At 47.5% G+C, this 24,266-nt stretch overlaps 2 protein-coding genes across 3 annotated transcripts; both read left to right on the top strand.

Annotated features, from left to right (window-relative positions):
* Positions 1-357: 357 nt before the first annotated feature.
* On the top strand, positions 358-17,687 carry EFCAB12 (EF-hand calcium binding domain 12; the record flags this gene model as incomplete). The annotated part of the gene is given in 9 exon segments (XM_081106632.1): positions 358-921; positions 2,142-2,327; positions 4,543-4,699; positions 8,233-8,429; positions 10,660-10,873; positions 14,140-14,303; positions 16,196-16,302; positions 17,429-17,612; positions 17,616-17,687. Coding segments are annotated over 9 exon segments (1,845 nt in total).
* A 2,045-nt stretch (positions 17,688-19,732) lies between these two features.
* On the top strand, positions 19,733-24,108 carry RPL32 (ribosomal protein L32). 2 transcript variants are annotated; one of them, XM_081105633.1, is made up of 4 exons: positions 19,733-19,787; positions 20,986-21,086; positions 21,649-21,830; positions 23,920-24,108. In XM_081105633.1, the coding sequence occupies exons 2-4, from the start codon at positions 20,991-20,993 to the stop codon at positions 24,047-24,049; spliced, it is 408 nt and encodes a 135-aa protein (XP_080961759.1). In that variant the 5' UTR covers positions 19,733-19,787; positions 20,986-20,990; the 3' UTR covers positions 24,050-24,108. The 2 variants fall into 2 exon arrangements, with proteins under 2 accessions (XP_080961759.1, XP_080961758.1); XM_081105632.1 differs by having other exon boundaries at positions 19,742-19,787; positions 20,885-21,086.
* The last annotated feature ends 158 nt before the right edge of the window (positions 24,109-24,266 follow it).

The raw sequence follows: 24,266 nt of genomic DNA, 5'->3' as shown, positions 1-24,266 counted from the left end.
ATGACTCCAACTTTATTCTCATTAACCTCCTCCTTCACACACAATGTGCTTCCAACTTGTGAAAATGTTGAGTAACCCTGAAATCCCCAAATCCCACCCCATCCCCTGCGATGTTGCCCACATCTGTCCCTCCACCCCTTAAAACCAGACTCATTCTCGAAGGTGCATGTCTGTCCCCCCTCCATGATGGGTCTCTCCTTCTGTACTTCTCCCGTGGCTGAGAGTATCTCATTATCCCTCTGGCTACCCTACCTTGTTCTGTGCCAGTGTACTGTAGTTGGGCACCCACCCTTGTTTGGATCTGCACCAGGCCAGTGCCATGCCCTGGGTGATTCTCAGTAAAAGCTGATTTGACGAATGACTAAATTCTCAATAGTACTCAGCCTGGTGCTAAAGAGTTTTCCCTTCCTGACTCCTTTAGTCCTCTTCCTGAAAGAAACTCATGTTTTAACGATCTTCCCCCAAGGATTCTGCCAGTCTCAGACCTCGACTAGTGATGAAGATGCCAGCAGGAGTCCCGTCTTCAACCCTGAACTGGTCATTGCCCACTGCTTCAAGCAGTTCAAGCAGAAGGACTTCCACCTGCCTCAAAGCCGCCGGCGGATCATCATCTTGCCTCGAAAGGAAGATGCAACCTCCGTCGTCAATCCAACACCACAGCCCCAGGCTCCCTCACAAATCATCCCCAGCTTCAAAGCCCTGGAAGCCGGGGACGTCCAAGAGCCCCCGGAGGATGTGAGAACCTGGATGAGCCAGAGGTTGAAATTTCGGCAGGAACTAGAGTCATGTGTCAACATAGACAAGTGGCTGCAGAACAAGTCCAGCCTCACGCCTTCAGAGGCCAAGATCTTACGCATGACCCACAAGGAGCATCCTGTGGCCCCGCTGATGGCCCACTTGATTCCTCCCAGCCCCACCAAGGTGAGCAGCCCCATTTGCCAGATGAGGGGATGAGGGGCAGGATGGGGATCATTCACCCCATTTCACAGAGCAGCAAACAGAAGTCCTTAAACAGAGGCGCATTAGTTATCTATTGCTGGGTAGCAAATACCCCAACATGACTTAAAGCAGGAAGGGCTTATTTTCTCACTCCTTCTGCAAGTCAGGAATCTGGGAGGAGCTTAGCTTGGTGGCTCTCCCTCAGAGTCTTTTCATCTCAAGGTGCTGGTGGGGGCCACAAACACCTGAAGCTTGGCTAGGGTGGGAGGATTCGCTTCGAAGCAGCTTGCTCACGTGGCTGTTGGCAGGACACCTCAGTTCCTAGCCGCATGGACCTCTCCATGGGGCTGCCTGAGTGTCCTCACCACATGGCAGCGGTGAATGGTCCAAGAGAAAACAAGGAGGGCGCAGTGCCTTCTAGAACCTGTCTCAGGAGGTCTCAGTTTCAGCACTGTTACCTCTCTGTTTGTCAGAAGCAAGTCACTAAGTATTGCCTCCACTGAGGGGAGGGGAATTAGTCTCCATCTCAGCGGGGAGGAGAGTTGAAGGATTTGGGGCTATATTTAAAAACCACCCCAGGAGAGAGAATGACTTTACAGTTTGCTACAGGCCGTGAATAGATGTGGGTCCCACCCCTCCTGGAGCACAGAGGAGCTGTAAGCTAGGGAACAGGCAGGCCCTTTGTAAACTGTAGGGTGCTGCAGCAAGGTGAGGCAGTGTTATTTCTAAATGTTCCCATTCACCTGGAATTGGAGGAGGAGGAGGATTGGACAGGTAGAGAAAGAAGGAAAGGCATTGACTCAGGCAGAAGGCCCAGCTGGAGCAAAGGCCGGAGGTGGGAGATCTAGCTCCAAGCAGAAGCACGTATTTTGGTGCACTGAGAGCCCGGTGGGATTGTAATACTGACGGGTCTGACCAGAGAGATGCGGATAAGAATGAAATTCTAGCTCTCATATTGTTCAAGCCTCTTGTTTCTGATGGGAAATTGAGGCCCAGCAAAGCAAAGTCTCCCAGGAGTTCTGTGGCAGAATGCAGTTGTCCTGCGGTTGCCTGAATCCAGTGTTCTATGCACTTCATCTTGCTGTCTGTTCAGAGCTGCTCAGCCTCTCCCTCTCCCACTTCTCCCTAACTCCGGGGATCATGTTTCATTGGCCTGTCTCCCCTGAACTCTCCCTTCTGTCCCACTTGCTTTCCTCGTGCAGAAGAAAATCCTCCGACCATTCCACCAACCGATACCCCAGCTCCGACTGCCCAAGCCCTCTGCCCTGTTTGTCTTGTACTCCTACCTGCGCAGCCACAATATGAAGATCCTGGATATATTTGCCAGGGTGGAACAGAGCAATAACCAGGTGATCTCCAGGGAGCTGTTCATTATGGCTCTGAAGGTGGTAAGTACCTCCCGTGCTCCCTCTAGGCTGGCCTAAGTGGGGAGGGTGTCCAGGCTGCCACCCCCGACCCTGGACCAAGTGAAAAGGAAACTCCGGGAACTCAAACTATCAGTCTTATCACTTGTAAAGCCAGATGGGAAAATGCGGTTTAACCTGCAGCCACATCAAACCCCTAAAACCACCCCTGCACTGGTCTGACCTTGAAAGTCTGAGTGGAAAGTCTGCAGAGCTGGCCCCATAATCAGCCAGCTGCCCATCCTTGCCCTGAATTGAGCACTGAGATTGCTGGGCCTTCAGTCCTGCCTCTAGAACCTTCTAGAGCTTTTCCAACTGTCACTGGCATATGAATCACATAGTTTTATGAAAATGCAGCTTCTGTTTGACCCAGTGATCCCACTTCTAGGACTATATCCCAAGAAACCAGAAACACCAATCAGAAAGGATATATGCACCCCTATGTTCATAGCAGCACAATTCACCATAGCTAAGATTTGGAAACAGCCTAAGTGCCCATCAGCAGATGAGTGGATTAAAAAACTGTGATACATCTACACAATGGAATACCATACCGCTATAAAAAAGAAGGAACTTTTACCATTTGCAACAGCATGAATGGAATTGGAGAACATTATGCTAAGCGAAATAAGCCAGTCGGAGAAAATAAATATCACATGATCTCACTCATATGTGGGATATACTGATCAACATAATTTGATGAACAAGAATAGATCCAGAGACAAATGGTAGGGGAGGAGGGGTTAGAGAGCAACCAAAGGACTTGTATGCATGTATATTAACATAACTAGTGGACACAGACGCTGGGGCGGTGGGGGCTTGCCTGGGGTGGGAATGGCTGGGTGGAGAGGGGTCAATTGGGGAAAAAGAAGACATATGTAAAACTTTAGACAATAAAAAAAAAATTACTAAAAGAAAAAAAAGCAGCTTCTGACTCAGTATCTCTGTGCAGCTCCCAGTGATACCCTTGGTACTGGACCACAATTTCACTGGCTATTCCAAATGTAAATTAATTATAAATAAAATGAAAAGTCCAGTCCCTCAGTCACACCAGCTACATTTTGAGTTCTCAATAGTCGCTTGTGGTAAGTAGTTCCTCTACTGCAACACACAGATTGAGATCATTTCCATCATTATAGAAGGTTCTGTTGGTTGTGCAGGGGCCTGCTAACTATGGCCCTGGAGTCAAATCCAGCCTGCTCCCTGTTTTTGTAAATAAAGTGCTACTGGAACACAGCCACACTCAGTCATCTATGGATTGTCAAGGCTGCTTTCATGCTATGACGGCAGAGTTGAGGGCTTATGACGGAGACCATATGGCTCATGGAGCCTACATATTTACTATCTGGCACTCTACAGAAAAAGTTTGCTGAATTAAGTTTTTATATACTTCAAATACAAGGTTCCTTATAAAATAATTCTAGAAAGCTGATGCCACACCTTTTATGATTTTAAATCATCCCAGTTTTCACATCATCATTTTATGACATGTACTTATCTGAACATTTCAAAGCATTGAAAACAAAAAAAAGATAAATTGTTTTTCATCATAACCAAGATGACAAAACATTAAATCTTTTCATACTTGGAGAGTTCTGATCTGCTTTATAAAAAGCTCAGTAACAATGACTGCTATCTAAAGAAGCTGAAGAACAAAATTATATTCCTTTTAAAATGTTTCTTCTTGAATATTTGCTAGGCTGGCAAGCACTGTGCTCCTGCAAAGTTGCTCATTCCTTAAAAGAGTGATATGTATCATATTTTTGATCCTATTTACCCTCAGTTAAGGGAGGCTTATGTGTCCCTCATGGGCAAGAATGATAGACATGTGAAATCCTTCTTCAAATCTATCATAGGAAAGCTGGCATTGGGATTGGTAAGAAGTCAGGTGGGAGCCCAGAGTAGGATGTAACAGATTCTGCAAAGATGATGGCATATCTGGACTGGGTTTTGAAGAAGGGATAGAAGTTTTTCAGGCTTTGAAAGGGAGGCATTTGAGTAATGGGAAGGGTGAGAAATTGAGGGGTGTGTTTGCAGCCAGGAAAGGGCTCTGAGCTCTTGTGGCAGGGACCTTGGAGCTGGGAATGGCTGTAGATAAAACCAGACTAAAAGGTGGGGCCAGGCTGACAAGGCCTTGGCCATTCTGATGGGATATTTGGATCGGAGCCTGTCCAATTTGGGGCTTCTCTTCTCTCTTCAGCTTGAAGTCCCTCTGGGAAACCAGGAGATAGAGGATATTGTGATCTATCTCTGCTCTCTGGGGAAGCACAACAACATCACCATGGATAGCCTGAGCAACACCTACAAGCAGTGGTCCTTGGCTCAGCAGAAAAGCGTGCTGAGAACTACAAAGGATTGTAGGTATCCACCCCCACCCCCGTGCCTTCGCTTCCCCAATCTTGGAGCAAGCATGGTAGAGGCAGCCTTGGCTCATTTCCTGAGTGTGTTCTCCAACTTTGGCTTACTGTAGGTAGGCCAAGCCTCTGGAATGTCCAGGCCCAGAGGTCAAACAAGTAGATATTTTCTGGAGTACCAAGCTACCTTGTCCATTAAAAGCTGGATGAGTCCCAGTCCTTATCCTTAAGGGATGGTTCTCAAAGGGTGGATTCAGCCCACCAAAGCCCATTTGATAGGCTGAGAACCCAATGCCAAGCCCTTCTATTTGTATGTGGGTCCAAGGCCTTCTTACTACTATTCCCCACCTTGTTGATAAAAAACTAAATTCAGAAACCAGAATTAGCACATGTTCAAAGTCTACTTTGGTATTCTACTATCTGGACTGGGTTTTGAAGGAGGGATACGAGTTTTGCACAGATTGTGCACAGCTCTGGTTCCATTTGCCAAGCCATGGGCTTCTAGAGACACATCTGTGTAGACGCACAGAGGCAAGTTAGAAATGTACTTGCCATAGCTCTGGATATGAATTTACAACACAAGGGTGCATCATGCTTCTTTATAGGTTAGTTATTATATAAAAAATTTTTGAACAGCTACAGATAATATTAAAGCCCTCCTTTAACCACCACCCACCATTCCAGAGCCCTCCCCAAACATAACCACATCTTTCTTTTTCTAAATGATGCAAATCTTGCTTTGCCCCCACCTTCCAGGTTGTCAGGAACTTAATTTCAGACACAGTTGAGGAGGAGAAGCTCCTCATCCTCCCCAAGGTCATGGAAGAACCCTAGCGGGGTAGTGGAAGGGGTTCCTTGCACAGGTGAAGATTTAGGCAGTGCCTCTGGAGTCCCCAGTCACACTGAGCTTGGTGCTCAGTGTCCTCACTGGCTGGTTCTTTTGAGGACAGCAGGCAGTTCCTTAGAGCATCCATTCTTCAGTCCCCTGGAGTGTCACAGCATAGCATGCAGACTTCTGACCTCTAGTCTCAACAAGCTACTGGGCAGAGGCACCCTCACTCCCACCAAGTCCCAGTGAACCTGAGTTCCCCCATAGTTGCCTCCTGGGTCTCACCACCCCAACAGCAGTAATCTCTTGCACCGTTCATGTCCAGCACACCATCAGGGTCGCCTTGAGTTGGGAGTGCTTTCCAACCCGTGCTCTCTTAGCCTTTTCATTATAAATCACCAAAGCTAATTGTTTTCCATGTAGTTGGCTGCAAGTCATTGAGTGAATGACCCCAGTGTGCCATGATACATATTTGCAGCAAAGGTATTTGGGGCCTATTATTTACCAACTAGAAGTCCAGTGCATGAAATTCATGCACTTGGGGGGGCTCCCTCAGCCCGGTCTATGCCCTCTTGCAGTCCTGGAGCCCTCGGGGGATGTCCAACTGATGGCTTAGGCCCAATCCGGCAGTTGGATATTCTTAGTGCTGCTGTGGAGGCAGGGGAGGCTCCCACCACCGCTGCTGTGACAGCTGTGAGCCTGGCTTCTGGCTGAGCGGTACTCCCCGTGGGAGCACACTGACCATCAGGAGGCGGCTTCTGTGTTAAGCAGGATTGGGCCAAAACCAGCTCTCCAACATCCCCCAAGGGGTCCCAGACTGCAAGAGGGTGCAGGCTAGGCTAAGGGACCCCACAGGTGCACAATCAGGGCCGGGGAGTGATGTGGGAGGTTGGTCAGCTGGGGAGAGACTGCAGGAGGGCTCCAGGGCATGTCCAGCCTATCTCGCTCAGTCCCAATTGGCTAGACCCCAGCAGCAAGCTAGCCTACCGGTTGGAGTGTTTGCCCCCTGGTGGTCGGGGCACATCATAGCGACTAGTCGACTGCTCCTGGTGGTCAGTGCAAGTGGTTGAGTAGCCTTAGCATATCATTAGCATATTATGTTTTTTTTTTTAATATATTTTATTGATTTTTTACAGAGAGGAAGGGAGAGAGATAGAGAGTCAGAAACATCGATGAGAGAGAATCATCAATCAGCTGCCTCCTGCACATCTCCCACTGGGGATATGCCCGCAACCCAGGTACATGCCCTTGACCGGAATCGAACCTGGGACCTTTCAGTCCGCAGGCCGACGCTCTATCCACTGAGCCAAACCGGTTTCGGCAGCATATTATGTTTTGATCGGTTAACAGACGATCAGATGACCAGACACTTAGCTTTTATTAGGCTTTTATTATATAGCATAAGTAGACTTGAAGCCAAGCAACAGGTATTTGCTTAAATGGTGCTATCACAGTTGTCATAGCTGAGTTCTCTTTCTCTGGAGAGCTGCAGTAAGTAGGGTGAGCAGACTTGGGAGTCTCTTGCTTTGCCTAAAGGGGCAGCAGGGACAAGAGTCTGGGTCCTTGGCTCACAAGAGAGAAGGTGGTAGCATTTGGGGGCACCCTCTGTAAGCTGGGTAGCTTTACCTACAGCATTAGCTCAATTTATCTTTTAAGTCCCTGGACGACAGGGCTACTATTCATGCTTTTCAAGGAAGAAGCTAAAGCTCAGAGAGGCTGACCACTTGTCCACTTTTTTCAAACCAGAAGGTGGTAGGGCCTGGATTTCAGCCAGGGACGATGCAGGCCTGAACCAGGGCAGGGGCAATAGTATGTTCTGATTCATTTAGATCTTTGTTGAACATCTACTATGTGCTAGAGCTAGACTCTTCTAGGAACTAGGGAGATAGCAGTGAAAAAGCCAACGCCCCTGCCTTCAATGAGTTTCCATGTAAAGGTTAACCAAGATGATGTTCAGTAGTGATTAATGCTTTGAAGACAATAGGATAGTGTGTGTGTGTATGTGTGTGTGTGTGTGTGTGTGTGTGTGTGTGTGTGAGAGAGAGAGAGAGAGAGAGAGAGAGAGAGAGAGAGAGGAGGGGGAGGGTCAGGGAGGGCCTCTCTGAAAAGCAGCCATCAGAGCTGACACTTGAGTGACTGACTGATGAGGAGCCAGCCTGGGGAAGGGCATCCTGAGCAGATGCAACTGCAGAGGCAAAGCCCTGAGACAGGAAAATCTTCAGGGGACAGAAAGAAATGGGGGGGGGGGAATGGGTGGAGTGAGTGAGGAGTGGACAGTAGGAGATGGGCCAAGTGGACGAGGTAGATGGTTGGCTGAGGCCAAATCCTGCAAGGCCTTGCCGACCAAGGAGAGGATTCTGGGTTTTAGTGTAAGTGCTGTGTAAAGACAGGAGCGAGTTCTAAGCAGGGGAATGAAGGGATGTGATTTATATCTTTTAAAGGTCCTGTTTGCTGTTTGGTGAAAACAGGATGCTAGAGAATAAGAACCGAAACAGGAAGGCTGAGGCCATGGTACAGGTGAGGGAGGAGGCCATAGTGGAGATGGAGAGAAGGGGCTCCTTCAAGGTGTATCGCAGATGGCACTGACTGGACACAGGGAATAGGAGCAGAGGGATGTTCTGGTGCTTGCGTGGTGACACTGGTTAACTGCTTGATGGATTCCAGGGCTGGGCACCCTCTCAGTCCCTCCTTCATCTCTTCTCTCCAGACTATGTTAGGTCTTCCAAGCGCAAAGCTTTGTCTCGGCAGCTGTCCAAGAAGCAGGTGAATTTAGCTCCAAAGGCTCCCAAGATGGACCTGCTGGCTGTGCCTGTGGTTGACACTCAGATGGAGGCAAGGCCCTTGAGCCTGGAGGAGATGGAAGACATCGGCAAGCGGTACCGGCAGAGGAAGCGACAGACCAAGGTACCCCAGCCAAAGTGGGAGGACACGGGGCAAATCCCCTGCACCTGCACCCCTTCTAGCTGCTGCGACTTGGGAGCAGATGCTTTACCTTTCCGTTCCCTCGTCTGGAAAATAAGAACAATACCTACCTCACAAGATTCCTGTGAAAATGAAATGCGATAATGTTTCTGAAAGTGTCAGGTTCCCCTCCTCCCATTCTTTGTTGTTGTTGTTAATCCTCACCTGCGGATACTTTTTCCATTACTTTTCAGAGAGAGTGGAAGAGAGGGAGGTGGGAGGGAAGAGAGGAATATTGATGTGAGAGAGACACACCAACTACCTGTCTCCCCCATGTGCCCCGATGGGGGCAGGGAGACCCGAAACCCAGTATGTGTCCTTGATAAGGAATCAAATCCAAGACCCTTTGATGCCCAGACTGGCACTCTAACCACTGAGACCACTGGCCAAGGCCTTTTTTTAGATAGATTTTTTAAAGATTTTTTTTTTTTTTATTGACTTCTGAGAGAGGGAGGGAGGAGAGGGAGCTAGAAACATCAATGATGAGAACAAATCATCAGTCGGCTGCCTCCTGCATGCCCCCTACTGGGGACTGAGCCTGAAACCTGGGCATGTGCCCTGACCTGGAATTGAAACACTACCTCCTGGTTCATGGGTCAACGCTGAACCACTGAGCAACACCAGCCGGGCCCATTCTTCTTCCTTTTTTTTTTTTTTTTTTTTAAGATTTTTAAATTCGCCAAAACCGGTTTGGCTCAGTGGATAGAGCGTCGGCCTGCGGACTGAAGGGTCCCGGGTTCGATTCCGGTCAAGGGCATGTACCTGGGTTGCGGGCACATCCCCAGTGGGGGGTGTGCAGGAGGCAGCTGATCGATGTTTCTCTCTCATCGATGTTTCTAGCTCTCTATCCCTCTCCCTTCCTCTCTGTAAAAAATCAATAAAATATATTAAAAAAAAAAAAAGATTTTTAAATTGGTTTTTAGAGAGAGAGAAATATTGATGTGAAAGTGGAACGTTGATCATCTGCCTCCTGCAAACCCCTTAATGGGGATCAAGCCTGAAACCCGGGCATGTGCTCTGACCAGGAATCTAATCAGCAAGCCTTCAGTGCCTGGAATGATGCCCAACCAACTGAGCCACACTGGCCAGGGCCCCTCCTCCCATTCTTTAATTATGATTTTGTATCCTGAGACCAGGCCTGGGTGTTCATCACAGTGGGAACCCAAGAGCCTGGCATGGGGTGTGGCCCTGAGTAGGCACTCCAGATATACATGACCAGTAACGGAAGGAAGAATTGATTGCCTGAATTAATTCAGCCAATGAATATTCATTGAGTCTGTGATGTACCAGACACTCTTCTACGTGCTGCAGACAACAAAACAGCCCCTCAAGAAGCTGCCAGTCTAGAAAGTCTAGCCATGGAGGCAGACAATATTAATATAATACTACACATAGACACATATTTTAATGTCATTTATATAATAAAATGTTAGGTATTGGTAAATGCTATACCAACTAAGATCTGATTCAGTTGCATGACAAGAAAATCCAAAATGTTAGAGCGGTGAGTGGCAAACTTTCCTAGGGCCAGATAATAAATGTTTTAAGGCTTTTTGGGCCCTATTGTCTCGCAACAAGTCAGCTCTGCCATTGGAGCACAAAAGCAGCCACAGACCTAAACAAATGAGTGCAGCTGTGTTTCAATAAAACTTCATTTCTAAAACCAGGTGGTGGCCCAGATTTGGCCTGTAAGATGTACTTTACTGATTCTGGATTTAGGGGTTTTCAAAAGACATTGATTTTTCTTTCCTTGTAAATAAATAAATAAGGCGGCCAGAAGTGGCTACACACTGCCCAGGCCTCTTCAACCTCGCTCTGCCATCCTTAACATGTGGCTTCCACCTCAAGTCACAGATGGCTGCACGTAATTTGAATTCTCATGCAGCTAAACCCTTGTATGTAACGTTTCAATAGGACACATGTGGCGCATGTGCACTGTACCCTACCGTATATATGACACCAGCATGTGTGCACATCTGTACAACGGCCGCATGTGCTGACCATGTGTGATTTTTCTCCCCGGCCACTGACTTCAAAACCTGAACTTGGGTCCCATTCTTTGCCATTGCCCCTCTTGGTGACCTTGTGTAGAAACATAGATTGTCAGCCTTCAGGCCAGGAAGAAAGAGGCAAGGTGAAGGGAAGTGTGTGCCAACTGCTTTTCTCTTTGCAGCTCACAATCCCCTCCATCCAGTACACGGAGCAGTGCCGCCTGGTGCGCAGTGGGAATAAGCATTTTGACAACCACTGCCTCCCGTCCACCATCCCCGGGGAGATGGGCGAGCTCATCAATCTGTTCCGAAGGGACACCTTTCTGCTCTACCTGAAGTGCCAGAAGGTCTGTCAGTACTATGGCCTCCCGCTGACGGAGGACATCCTCATAAAAGGTAAGGGCCTCTGTGTCTGGCCCCAGAAAGATGCCTCAGATGTTCACCTGAGGTTTGCCCCTCCCCAGCTGACATGCACCCAGTCAAGCTGCTGTAACTTGTGGCGGGGGCATTGCTGTTATACGGAGTTTTAGAACCTGTAGCTCCACAAGTTCTACAAGCCTGGAGGTCTGGGCTCCCCGGATGAGCTTGGGGAGCTGGCATTCTCGAGAACAGGAGTTCCGAGCAAGGGAGCCCTGAAGTTGAGCATAAAGGAACAATCCCAGTTTCCAAGAGGGAGATTTGGTAGAAGTGACAACTGCTATGCTGTACTGGGTGTTTCCAACACCGCCTCCCTAGCCAGGCCCCCTGTGTGGTCCTTCTGCAGCACTGGGTAGGAATGCACCAGGCAGGAGTCAGGCTCTGATGAGGCCCTCTGCTCCCTGCTCAGACAACAGGACTCAACACCGAGACTTCCATACTGGTTCCACCCTGTGCTTGGGGGAAGAATTGTGTTTTCATACATCCAAACAGACCTGAACCCTCCACGTCTCCGAGTAGACTGTGTGCTTCTGAGCGATATTTCCATAATAACCGCAGAGCAATGCTGGCACCCCAAACTGATGATTTTGTAAAGTTAATGGGCAGGTTCCTCTCTGTGCTTAAAAAACATTAACAGCAAGTTGCATGAGGGCAGAGGTTTTCCCGTAGGAACTTTGCAGAAGCTGTGGCCATACTGGGAGCTGGAAAATGAGGTTTACTGAGAAAGAGCACACAGGGAGACTTACCCAAGAACAAGAGTTAACAGTCACACCCTGAATGGGTAGCTCAGTGGGTTAGAGCAGCCGTGGGCAAACTACGGCCCGCGGGCCAGATCCGGCCAGTTTGAAATGAATAAAACTAAAAAAAAAAAAAAGACCGTACCCTTTTATGTAATGATGTTTACTTTGAATTTATATTAGTTCACACAAACACTCTATCCATGCTTTTGTTCCGGCCCTCCGGTCCAGTTTAAGAACCCATTGTGGCCCTCGAGTCAAAAAGTTTGCCCACCCCTGGGTTAGAGCGTCATCCCCATACACCAAGGTCGTGGGTTTGTTCCCCAGTCAGGGCATATGTAGGAGCCAATGAGTGCATAAACAGGTGGAGCAGCAGATCCATCCATCTCTCTCTCTCTCTCTCTATCTCTATCTCTCTCTGTTCCTGTCAGCAGGCATCAAGCAACTACTGATTCTCTCCACTGCTGGCTTTTGCCAGCTCCCGGGTCTATGAGCTTCCCGTTGCCAGGATCTCACATTCATGGGTTCACAGGAGCATCTGTGGGTGGGCTTCCTCTTGCCTTTGATTGACCGAGATGGAAAAGACTCTAGTTCCATCTGTGACTAGAGCCGCTGTGGGGACACTGGGAAGAACGAAGGAAAGGAGGGGAAGAACAGCTCAGCCTGCTTTGCTCTTAGGTGGGATTTCTAGAATACTCGATGGAGGTGCACAAGTCCTGCTGTCCTGGCCACTATCCGTTGGCTATCTTTATGGCAGGGGCCTGCTCTGCTACAGACACAGAAGCACAAGCACTGAGATGTCCGAGTCCGTGTACTAGACTAGTATGCGGTGAGCTCAGACTCCAGGTCTCCCACTCGTGGGCCAGAATTCTAGAACACTGAGGCATTTGCCCTCCCCCCAGTGAGTACAGCTTCATTGTTTTTCTTCCCTTTTATTTTATATTTGCTCACTTAAATTTTTTTGAAAACATAAAAATAAAAATCCCACTCCAGCCTGAGTGAACCACCATTAATATTTCGGTGATTGTCCTTTCACAAACTTATTTTTCTTTTCCATTTACACAAAATTATTTCTGTAAATCATATTCTAAAAATCATGTATGTATTTTTAATGTATTTTTAAAACCCTATATACCTTTTTTTTTTTTTTTTTTTTTGGTAAGAGAACGTTTATTAGGTAAATTACAGAGGTAGAAAAAGTAATTCCTAGAAGAAACGGGCTTAGCAAGTAAGTTATAGAGGTAAAGGAAGGGCCCTTAGAGCTTGGCAGTGAGGAAGCTAATGGTAAAATGCCTGGGCCGGGCTGGGGAGAGGGAGGGGAAGGGAAAGGTGAGAGTATGCTCCCTGGAGGGAGAGCACCCTATATACCTTTTTAAAGTGTTGGTGCTACATATCCCCTTCCCTCTTCTCCTTTCTCACCTGCACATCCCTGCCCTCCAACAAATAACCAACATTAATAATCAGGAGTGTAACCTTCCCCTCATTTTTCTAGTATTTGAGGTCTTTGGATTTTACCAACTTTTTTTTTTAATTATTGATTTTAGGGAGGGAGGGAGGGAGGGAGGGAGGGAGGGAGGGAGGGAGGGAGAGAAAGAGAGAGATCGATTTGTTGCTCCACTTATTTATGCATTCATTGGTTACTTCTTGTATGTGTCCTGACTGGGTATGGAACCAAAAACCTTGGCATATCAGGATGACGTTCTAAATAACTGAGCTACATACTGGGCCAGTTACCATCTTAGGACAAGCATTACTCCACGGCTGCAGGAAGATGGAGACCCTGGCCTAGTGTTTTTAATGTACTGCACTTCTTCAAAAAGTCTACCAAGGTTATCTGTGCGACTAACTCTAGGTAAGGAGAAAACTGCCATCAATTAGGTCTAAGTTAACCTAGTGAAGCCTCAGGTAAATTCTCCATACACACCTCTTCCTAGGACTCCTGACGAGAACACCCCTGTAGAGTGTGCGGCCTCATACTCTATCCTAATTACACCCCAGCCCCAGGGCCATTGCGAACCTGGTTATAAACTCCCTTAACTCTAGTCCAGGTAGCAGTATTTTACCAACTCCATTTTCTGATCTTGCAGTAGCTACAGGCATACCTTGGAGATATTGCATGTTACGTTCCAGACCACTATAACAGAAGCAAGTATCCCAATAAAACAAGTCATAATCTTTTTACTGGTAGAGGGTTTTGCTTTCCATTTGTAAAAAAAAAAAAAAAAAAAAAGAAATACCACATGTTAAGTGAAATAAAGCCAAATGCAATAAAACCAGGAATGCCTATATATGCCACGTTATGGTTGGAGGGTAAGAGACCCTCTGCACAATTTTTGCAATTTACTTTTAATCTATAATCATTTAAAATTTAAAAGTTAAAAGATGTACATAAGAAAAATCTTTTTAAACAAAAATGTGACTTTATTATTTTTTTTAAATAAAATAAAACCTCAGGTGTGTGGGGTGGGGTGTTGGGCTGACAGGCCATGTTTCTCTTGCTGCTCACAGCCCTGCTGTACCCAGGGGACAAGATCATTTTCCAGAAGGACGAGGTGCGCCCCATCCGGCAGCCAGGAGGCTACTACGTGGACCTCCTCCTCAGCCCAACTGCAGCCCTGCTCAAGTCCCTGGGCTTCAAAGCATTTGCAGCTAAGAAGACCAACAAGCTGAGTGTCAGACCCCCCCTCCCCCCACCTCCCCCTTTCCTTTTGCCTCCTGCCTTGCTGCTGTCCATCAGCTACAGAAGCTGGGATGCTGACTTACTTGGGATGTCATATTGTACCAGTGTCTCTGTCCTAACCCTGAACATCCAACCGAGTCACCAAGCCTGACTAGTCCCCAGTGTCCCCCCTGGCATATGGCTAAGGTCTACAGCCACCTCACCTCACTCCCACACAGCTACCATCCTGGCTGCATCCTACGTGATCTCAAGCTCTCTGGAAAGATTAAAAAGAGAGCCTTCTTAGAGAATCAGGAGGCCCCTCACCAATTATGGGCCCAGTGTCATGAGTGCTACAGAGCACAGCCCCTTTCCCTGCCCCACCTTCTCTGGCAGGAAGGGGCTTATAGCTCCTGGGAGGAGAAAAGAACTCTGCACTGGGTACTATGTCTGACTCTCAGGTTAACTTGGAGTCCTCTCTAAGAAAATATCCTTCTTGGCCCCCCAGGAGTACGCCCACACCTTTCTTCCCTCTCACGTTTGCATCTCCTAAACACTAAGAGTCCCCATGAGACTCACAACCAGGGAGCAATGGGCAGTGGCAGTTCATCCGGGCTAATGCCCTGAACCTGTCTCCAAGGCCCTTTCTCTGACTTTCCAGTGAGCCAAAGGAGTCCCATGGAGGCTCTCTCCTGTTGCTTCTTAGATCCTAAGGCCTTCCTTGTTTCACTGTCTCGAGCTTTAATACATATACTCTCAAAAGAAAAGAAAAGAAAAAGACAATCTCCTTCTTTGGAAGGAGGTGAAACTTGGCAGGTGATGAGCCAGCTACCATGGTGACTGCAGACTGGAGAACAAGCAGAATCCTGCAGAGGGATGGGGCCAGCATGGGAGAAGGAGGGGAGAGCTGACTGGATACCATGAGGGGGGAGGGGCCTAGGACCTACCCATACTCTGGGTCCATGCTAGCTGCCCACTGGGGTGGTATGGACAGAAGGGCTGGGGGCGGTTGGGATGCAGCAGAGCTGAGTGGCAATCAGACAAGCTTCGGATAAAATGGACAAAGTACTTCACTCGCTGAGCACCAGCATCTTCATCTGTAAAATGGGCATAATAGCTCCTACTATATACAATGAGGACAAGAGAAAAAATGCATGTAAACTTCTTAGCATGTTGTTTGGCAGATAGTTGGTACCCAAGCAATGACTGTTGTTGTCAGGATGTTCTCAAGTGCAAGAGTGGCCTGGGCCTGCAGGTGGGCCCTGTCCACACTCTGGTTGGGAAGAAGTAAGCATGAGCCAGGCAGGCGGTAGTGGCCTTTCTGATCCTGAACCGAGAACCTAGGAGGTGGGAGGGAACTTGAGGACAGGACTCTTGTCCATGCTTAGGTAGGCCACGTATAAAGGATAAAGAAAGGTTACTGAGGGCAGGGATGGGCATTGGGTTCGTGTTGCTACTGAGACTGTACTGTGTAAGATTCTGAGGCTGAATGCAGGGTAGCTGGGAAAGAGTGCTGTGGTTGATTAGTGATGTCTGCCAAGCCCAAGGTTTGGAGAGTTGGTGTTTACCATCCTTATCTCCAAGGCTGGATTCAGCTGTGGCAGGGAAAGTGGAAGCTGGGGGCCCAGAAATGATGCAGATTATTGAGCATCTCTCATCACTAATCTCCATTCTGGGAAATTAGGAAACTGAGGTTCTGAAAGGGGAAGTGACTTACCCAGAGTCACCCAGCCAGCCAGCTGATGAGCCCAGGCCTGGCTGACCCAAGCCCACTCTATATTCCACTGGAGCATGGGAGGCCAGAGTTAGGGCCCCACCCAAATAGAAAAAAAAAATTCTCCTTTCAAAGCTCTGGTTTAGATTCAGAGATGGACCCATCCTGAGGCCTCCAACTTACCCTCTGAGACCCCACCAACCTGGGTTTCCCCTCTCCTGACTAGATACCTTTCTCTCTTATCCACTAGGAAACAGTCAAAGAAAATGGACTTTGAAGATTTTGAGAAATTCACCAGGTCTGTACAAATCATCTAACTCTGGATGGGGGGTAGATGAGAGGAGGTCTAGCTTCAATTTGTGGAGGTGCCTGGGACTCTGCAGGTTCCACGGTGCTCTTAGCACAGCATCTGGGGTGGTATGGACCAGTGTCCAGGGGGAAGCAGTGCCTAGGAGCTGAGAGGCAGGAAACAACTTAGAGTGCCAGGAAGGCTTTGGGTGCCTTCCATGTGTTAACTCATTTCAATCCTCTCAACAACCCTGCGAAGTTACTTTTCACATACCCAACCTACAGAAGAGGAAACTGAGGTACAGAACACTTCTTATTAAAGTCACACATCTGTTAAAGTGGTGGAGCAGGGACTTGTGAGAAATGGCTTACCTGTCCAAATTTCAAATGACGGACTAGGAAACAGAAGCCTGGCAAAAATGAGACTTTTAATAACACTCTTGGGAGTGGGTGCCCATTTTACAGGGCAAGGAACATAGCCTATTTATTTAGACTTCCTCCAGTTCCTCATTGGCTGAGGACTAATTTGGTCACCTATTTCCTAAGAGGTCGCCTAGGTCTTACTGTCTCCCATTGGGTTATTTTTTTTTTTTTTAAAAAGGGGGGGGGGGGGCTGAGGCCTTCTCTAGTTGCCTCCACCTCTCTTTGGCTAGGGGCATCATCCTAGGACATGTGCTATCGGCCACATATACAGCTCTCATCCTCTCTCCCCACCCCCACATCCTGTTTGCTCTGGGGAAATTCAGCAATGGCCTGGCCAGATGCTGTTTCTTTTCTATGAAGATAAATCAGAGGCATGTTTCTTACAGATTCAATCCAGCTACACTGGCTCCAGAGGCTGTACTCTTAATACCATATCAAAATGTTTCTAGAGAACAGATGATGTACTTGTAAAGAGTTTGGATTTTAGAGGGAGCAGACTGGAGTCAAGCCAACACTCTGCTGCTTGTCAGGGAGAAATGACTTATCCTCTCTAGGCCTCTGGGTCCTTACTGGTAAGGCAGACAGGGTAATAGAAGCATGAAATGCAATGCTACTCCTCCTCAATGGCCACAGTTGGTTTGCTCGCTGAGGAGCTCCAGCCCTGCCCTGTTCACCACCATGACAACCTTCCTTGTGTCTTCTCATTTTTCCAGGAAGCTGAAGGAGAAGAGGCCCCGTGGTCCACAGCGTACCCACCCCAATTTCTTCTGGCCGGGTCACCTCCTGGACAAACTGCAGCTCTACCTGCCCTCTGTGACTGTGGACCGGAGCCTGATGCTATTCAGTTGTGTGCAACAGCGGCCCCCAGTTTACCCAGCCACCTACCACTCCTATCTGTGATGGCCCATTAGGAATAGGGACTACTTGACCTGTGTTTATTTCAATGCCCCCAAGATCTACTACATCGACTAGAGTGGCCCAGGTGATGTCAGACCCAGCCATCCTGGGCTGGACACCAGTGCAGCTAGCAGCCCAGAGCCATAGACACCAGGAGTGTCAAAGAGCCAAACAGAAGAAATCATTTCAGTGGGATGGCCTGGGGCTAGCTGTATCCAGAGTAAAGTGGTGTCCAGGGTCTCAGAGGCAGATGTGTCCAGGGAAAGATGTGCAGTTTTGGGGTGTTTCCCTGCCCTTTTGAAATAAACCAGACTGGAGTTTCTAGCATGTCACCTGTGATCCACCTGATGTGATTTCTTACTCAGCTGTGGCTAGGAGGGTGTTTGGAAAAGTTGGGGTCCTGAGCCTGAGGTAATACAACAGGCACACTCCCTGGGATGTTGATGGATGCCTGCCTGCAACTCCAGCCTCTGACCCTGGGATCTCAGTGTCCAAGGGGAAGCAGCAGGCAGTGTTGGGAACCCTGTGCCTTCCTCTGAGAAACGCCATGTCTCTCATCCCCCCCAAAGCCTGAGCCATTGGATTACTTCTTCCAAATCTCCCGAGTCTTTTGCAATTGGAAGCATGCGCTCTGGTTCATGAGCTCTTTGTCTGATTAACCCATCTGATGCTGTCAAAACCATTTCCATTATATGGACAGCTATTTTTAAAAAAATAATTATTTTTTATTGATTTCAGAGAGGAAGGGAAAGGGAGAGAGAGATGGAAACATCAATGATGAGAGAGAATCATTGATTGGCAGCCTCCTGAACGCTCTCCACTGGGGATCAAGCCCCCAACTCAGACATGTTCCCTGACCACATGACGGAATCCAACAGTGTCCTCTTGGTTCATAGATAGATATGGGCAGCTATTAACACAGTGCTCCCTGCTCTGCATCCCATGTGACTCCCCACAGACCACAGGATAAGCAGGGTTCATGAGGTGTGATTCACAAAGGGGTTTTAGTCTCAACTCTGTTTGCCAAATATGTGGCCTGGAACAAGACATTTGACTTCACAGTTCACGGTTCACTTCTTTGGGTCTCAAATGCCCCTTCCCTTCACAATCAAAATTTCATGACGGAGTTGGCAACACTCGCTCTCCTCACTTCTCATTCAGTTAAGAACACATCCAGTTCAGCAACTGTCTCCATCTGGCCCCTGGAATTATTCCTATCAAGATCACTAATAACATCAGTATTGTGGGATCCAGGGACATTTTTTTCTTCTGAAATTTGATTTTTGCACTAATCTTTTTTAAATATACATTTTTATTGATTCCAGAGAGGAAGGGAGAGGGAAAGAGGTAGAAATATCAATAAGAGAGAATCATTGATTGGCTGCCTCCAGCACGCCCCCTACTGGGGATCAAGCCCACAACCTGGGCATGTGCCCTTGACCGGAATCGAACCGGGGACCCTTCAGTACACGGGCCAACGCTCTACCCACTGAGCCAAACCGGCTAGGGCTCCCGCTAATCTTAAAACCAAAAACTAAACAAAACAAACCAAAAATAACAATTAAAAACTTGGCCATTTTAACCTAATGGTTAGAAGTGTGGATTTTGTCAAACCCCCAAATTTCACTTTCTACATATGTAAAATAATATATTTACTTCGTAGAATGGTGGAAAGGATAGTAAATCCCATTGCATGATAGCTATTTTACGTAGTCTCATTGTTTTTTACAATAACTCACGTGAAGAGCATATTACGAAGTCTTTATTTTGCTTCCTCCTGGCCCACAAGAGGCGCGCTTTGGAGCAGAAGAAAACAGGGCGAAAATAATAAAAAAAAGCTGGAGGCGGAAGAGCAGCTTCAACTTCTGGCGGAAGTGAGTGCCCCCACCAGGTCTTAGAAGCTCAGAATGAATTCCAAATATCCTACGTAGTCCCAACAGCAGGTCTGAACATTTTTCAGTACTACTCCTAGGCATTAATGTCTATTAAAACACAGGTAACCTTCAGCTTTTTCCAGTGTTATTTCTCTGACGTTTATTTTTGAACCACCAAGAACCGGAAGTGCTCTCCTTTTCCCTGCCAGGACCCAGAGGTCAAGTCCCATCAGGCCTCGCGCGGCACCGTCCCCTCTCTTCCTCGGCGCTGCCTGTGGAGGTGGCAGCCATCTCCTACCCGGTGAGTTATAATCGTCCGTCATCTGTGTCTCCGGGTTGTCCATCAGGCCCAGTCGCTCCCTGGTGAGGAAGCTTGTCCTTCCGAGGGGTCGTCTCATTGGGTGTATTCCTCGCTGCCTGGCTGGATCGCCTACAGGAATACAACGAGGTGACCCGGCCGGTGTTGGAGGTTGGCTTGCCGGGGACGTTTGCTCCTACGGCGGCCGCTTGGAGTCATTCTGAGCTGGGGACAGCTTGTTTGAGCCGTGGGGGCGCGGGGCGCCGATTGAAACCAAACGGAGGGGGCCCTCGCTGGGCGTGGAGCGATCCGGGGTTTGCAGCCTCACTGGCCAGGGCCCGAGTCGATAGGTTACTTCAGTAGATCAGCGATATCCGCCCATGTGTTTAAAAAAAACCTGTTTCTGTTGCCCGACGCTCCCTTCCCCATAGTTTCTGGCTCTGGGTTTACTGCTGCGGCGGAGCTGCCAAAAAAAGAAAAAAGAGAAAGAAACCGAGTTGGCGTGTTGACTCGCCCAGTTACCAAAATTTCGGTTATCGGGTCAGGATGTCTGGGAATCTGTAACTGTGTCGTTGTCTTGGAGGAAATCAATGGGAGAGGGCTGCGCATTTACTATTTACTGGGTGCGAGCAAATTGAGGACACTTGAGGAAGGTAACTTTTGAGTTGATTTTCAGGTAGAATGGCATTTCAAAGGCCCCGGGGCGTTTTAGAAGTGAGCCTAGAGGTTTCTCTCTACCAAACGCCTGCCCTAGTCTGGGCACGGCACGCGTTCAACGTGCATTAGTGTCTCCGTTTTTATAGGTGAGAAAACAGATTCCAGTTCACGTGGTTTGTCAAATGCCGGCATAACTAAAAGGAGATGGGACCGGCTGGGACACTGGGGCGTAGGATCTGCTGCCCCTTTGCCTGCTGGGGACGTTTGGGGCCAGTTTGTTTGGGGCCAGCCAGTGGGATTCTTTCTTGGCTTTGAGTGGGCGAGGCGACGCCTAACCTCCCAGGACCGCGTCTGGCGAGTTGGCTAATATTCTGCCAGCTTCGGAGACGGGAGGGAAAACAGCCTGGCAGAGGTACCCATTCCATTCCCTGCTTGCTCCGTAGCTGGCGATTGGAAGGCACTCTGCAACAGCGCTGAAGCCCCGGGCAAGGACAGCCTCTTGTCAGGACTGTGCTTTGTTTCAAGGTACCTGTCTCTTTTAAAGGCACCATGGCTGCCCTCAGACCCCTCGTGAAACCCAAGATTGTCAAAAAGAGGACCAAGAAGTTCATCCGGCACCAGTCAGACCGATATGTCAAAATTAAGGTATGTGGTCCGGGGTGGAAGTGTTATGTTGGGGTGAAGAAAAGGGTTCCTGAATCAGCTACTATTGGGTTTCTGACATCACTTAGAAGATTACCTTTGGCAGGTGAGTCAACAAGTCTGGCTGGTGGAAGAGCTCACTGTAGAAACTTAGGCATTTATTGGAACTCAGCCTCTTGGAGTGTAAGTTGGAACTTAAACACTTGGCTGTTTTGAGGTGTCCAGAGGCTTATTTCAGGTGGCCTTGATGGTACGAGGGGTAATTATCCTTACTTTATAGATGAGAAAACTTAAGTCTTGAGGGCATTGTGGGAACCATTCTCTTCATCTTAACTACACAATCTCCTCATGTTCCGTTGGTGTGTAATATGCTTTTCCTTTGCTTAGGGGGAGTGTGGATGTGGGTCCACAGGAGCCCTTTATTTCTTCACTAAAAAATACATAAATAGTGAAAGCCTGTAACCCAGACTGCTACTGTTAGTTTTCATTTGGTGCCCTTTTTTCTTCCTAAAGGAAGAGTTGGCAGTCTGCATAGACACTAACCCATCTATGTGTTGTTTTTCAGCGGAACTGGCGGAAACCCAGGGGTATTGACAATAGGGTGCGTAGAAGATTCAAGGGCCAGATCTTGATGCCCAACATTGGTTATGGGAGCAACAAGAAAACAAAGCACATGCTGCCCAGTGGCTTTCGGAAGTTCCTGGTCCATAACGTCAAGGAGCTTGAAGTGCTGCTGATGTGCAATAAGTGAGTTGGATCCCCCCTCTGGGTTCAGATGCTAGAAGTATGCATCTGTGAGCATTTTTGGTAGGGGCTCTAGACCTTTCAAAATGCATGTGGAGTTGTATATTCTCCCAGGAGCTTAGTGAATGCTTCTTAGGGACTTTAAAATCCTTTGGGAGGAATGTGAGGTGGGGGCGCATGACGGCTTGTCCTGAAAAGTGTAGAGACCCAAAAAGAAGGACTTGCATTAACACCACAAACACTGCTGTGTCATTTGGGCAGTCATTTTCAGAACTTTGCTTTATTTATGTGAGGGGTAGCTTCAGACCTAAGGAGCACTTTAACTGTGGCCACAGGTTTCTTCAGAATGTTGTGCTGTCTGATGTATAGAGAGTGTGATAAGAGGTAGGGAAAAGGAAGACTACAGGCAGAGGGCACTTAAACAGTGTATAGATGCGAGAGTGAATTGAGGGGTCATAACATTGCTTTCTTGTTTTAAGAAAGACAGTTGGTGAGCTGTGTGAGACTGGTTTGCTTAGGCCAAAACTAGGACAGTGGGTTGAGAAAATAATGCTCATGGGAAGACACAGGTAATAAAAATGAGTGAACCCATTTTTAAAGGATAATTCTTTATTGTTGAATGTATTACATGTCCCCTTTTTCCCCATTGTCCCCCTCCAGCTCGCCCCTGCCCCCCTTCAGCACCCTATTGTCTGTGTCTATGGGTTATGCACAGACAATACAAGATTTTTGTGAAACCATATTTGGTTGAGTTTGTAGGTTGGAGATTTAACCAGACATGGAAATACTGGAAATTTTTTTTAGAAAGGGTGAGCATAGGGATTAATAATGGTGGAGGCCCAATCTAATCTATACCTGTTGTGTAGCAAAAAATGAATGTAGTGCAAATGTTGGCAGTATCAGGAACCATGATTTTTAATCCACAAGTTTCATTTCTGGGCATTTATGCTTAAATAAAATGCAGGGAAACTATAAGCTGATCATTGCAACAGTAAATGGACAATTTGTAAATATAATAACATATTAAAAAATTGTCACATATGGAAAATGCCCAAGCACCATGGAAAGTATTTAAAATATGTACAGTGTGATTATTAAATACATATGGATAAGGTGAGTTTATCCATATGGTTTTTGAAAATATGGGGAGGGGGGAGCCCAAAAGTGTAATAAAACTTAAGTCTTCTTGAAAACAAAGATTATGGAAACATTTTAAAATGTAGCTACTTTGCGATTGAGTAGACTCCTTTATATAAAACAAAAAAATGCTTTGTTCTGCTTGTCTCACTGTTAACCTATTTTAAACTGTACATACTCGTTGCCTTATTTAATCACTCCTTAGTCTTCTCTTTGCTGAAATTCCAGAGGTAGTATCTTTTCTTAATCTACCTTTTATGGCTTCAGATCACCTCCTTACTGAAGTTTGTTCATTAGACCAATTTGTTATATGTTTAGCTGTGTGGAATGGATAAGACCAGTTTTTGGTATACACATGCTCAGGAAATGTTAGGTATTGCTACTCACTGGGTGGCTTGAGCCAATGGTACTTTCAACTTGAATTTTATCTGCATCAAACAAGTAAAATATTTATGGTCTGGATCAGGGAGCTCCCTTGGATTAATTACACTGTTGGAGTCTGCTCTGCTACTTGCAGTTCCAAAACTTTTCAGGAGCAAGTCCAAGCTCCCTGAGACTTCCCTGAGTTGGGCAGTTTGGCCAGAAAGACTGAGGGAGAATCTCAACCTGGGGTCTGGGGCTGAGCCATCCTGGCCCTGTTCATTATTGAATATGTGATTTGGAAATTCATTTCCACCTCGTCTGTAAAATGGAGGTGATAACCTGGATTACATGGCTTCTGTGAGGATTAAATAAGGGGGGAGTGAGGGTGCTTTTTGTTGCAGCTTTGAGAGCTTTGCTAGTAGTGTGGAATTTGGGGTATGCAGGTGTTGTCATTCAGCAACCATTTACCAGCACCCTCTCTGCCCAGTGCTGTGGCTCTGGAGGTGAAGTGACCAACGCTGTTACCTTCCCAGTGGAACACACGATGTTCTGGGCTGGCCTGCTCCTTACCCACTCATGGATTCTCTTCCAGATCTTACTGTGCTGAGATTGCTCACAACGTCTCCTCCAAGAACCGCAAAGCCATTGTGGAAAGAGCAGCCCAGCTGGCCATCAGAGTCACCAATCCCAATGCCAGGCTGCGCAGCGAAGAAAACGAATAGACAGATTGTGTACACATTGTATTTGTGTTAATAAAAACATAAAATTCTGCCATCTGGCATTTCCGTCCTTGGTTTTACTCTCCAGTTTCTGACAGCTTGTCAGAGATTGTTCTTTTGCCTGTTAATGCTCTGAAATCTGCCATTTGGAAGGATACTCGATCCTTCACAAGGCACTGGCCTTAGGTGCCCAGACCAGCCTTGGTCAGCTCCAGTTAGG

The sequence above is a fragment of the Myotis nattereri genome (genome assembly GCF_964212035.1).
Source record: "Myotis nattereri genome assembly, chromosome: 14".
Classification (NCBI taxonomy): domain Eukaryota; kingdom Metazoa; phylum Chordata; class Mammalia; order Chiroptera; family Vespertilionidae; genus Myotis; species Myotis nattereri.
This window is presented reverse-complemented; position numbering and strand designations above follow the sequence as displayed.

What these genes read in the sequence shown, in the direction of transcription:
- RPL32 (XM_081105633.1), top strand. Translation starts at nt 20,991, where the DNA reads ATGGCTGCCCTCAGACCCCTCGTGAAACCCAAGATTGTCAAAAAGAGG. An exon ending in ACCGATATGTCAAAATTAAG is followed by an intron (nt 21,087 to 21,648) that starts GTATGTGGTCCG and finishes GTTGTTTTTCAG; the next exon opens with CGGAACTGGCGGAAACCCAG. An exon ending in GTGCTGCTGATGTGCAATAA is followed by an intron (nt 21,831 to 23,919) that starts GTGAGTTGGATC and finishes ATTCTCTTCCAG; the next exon opens with ATCTTACTGTGCTGAGATTG.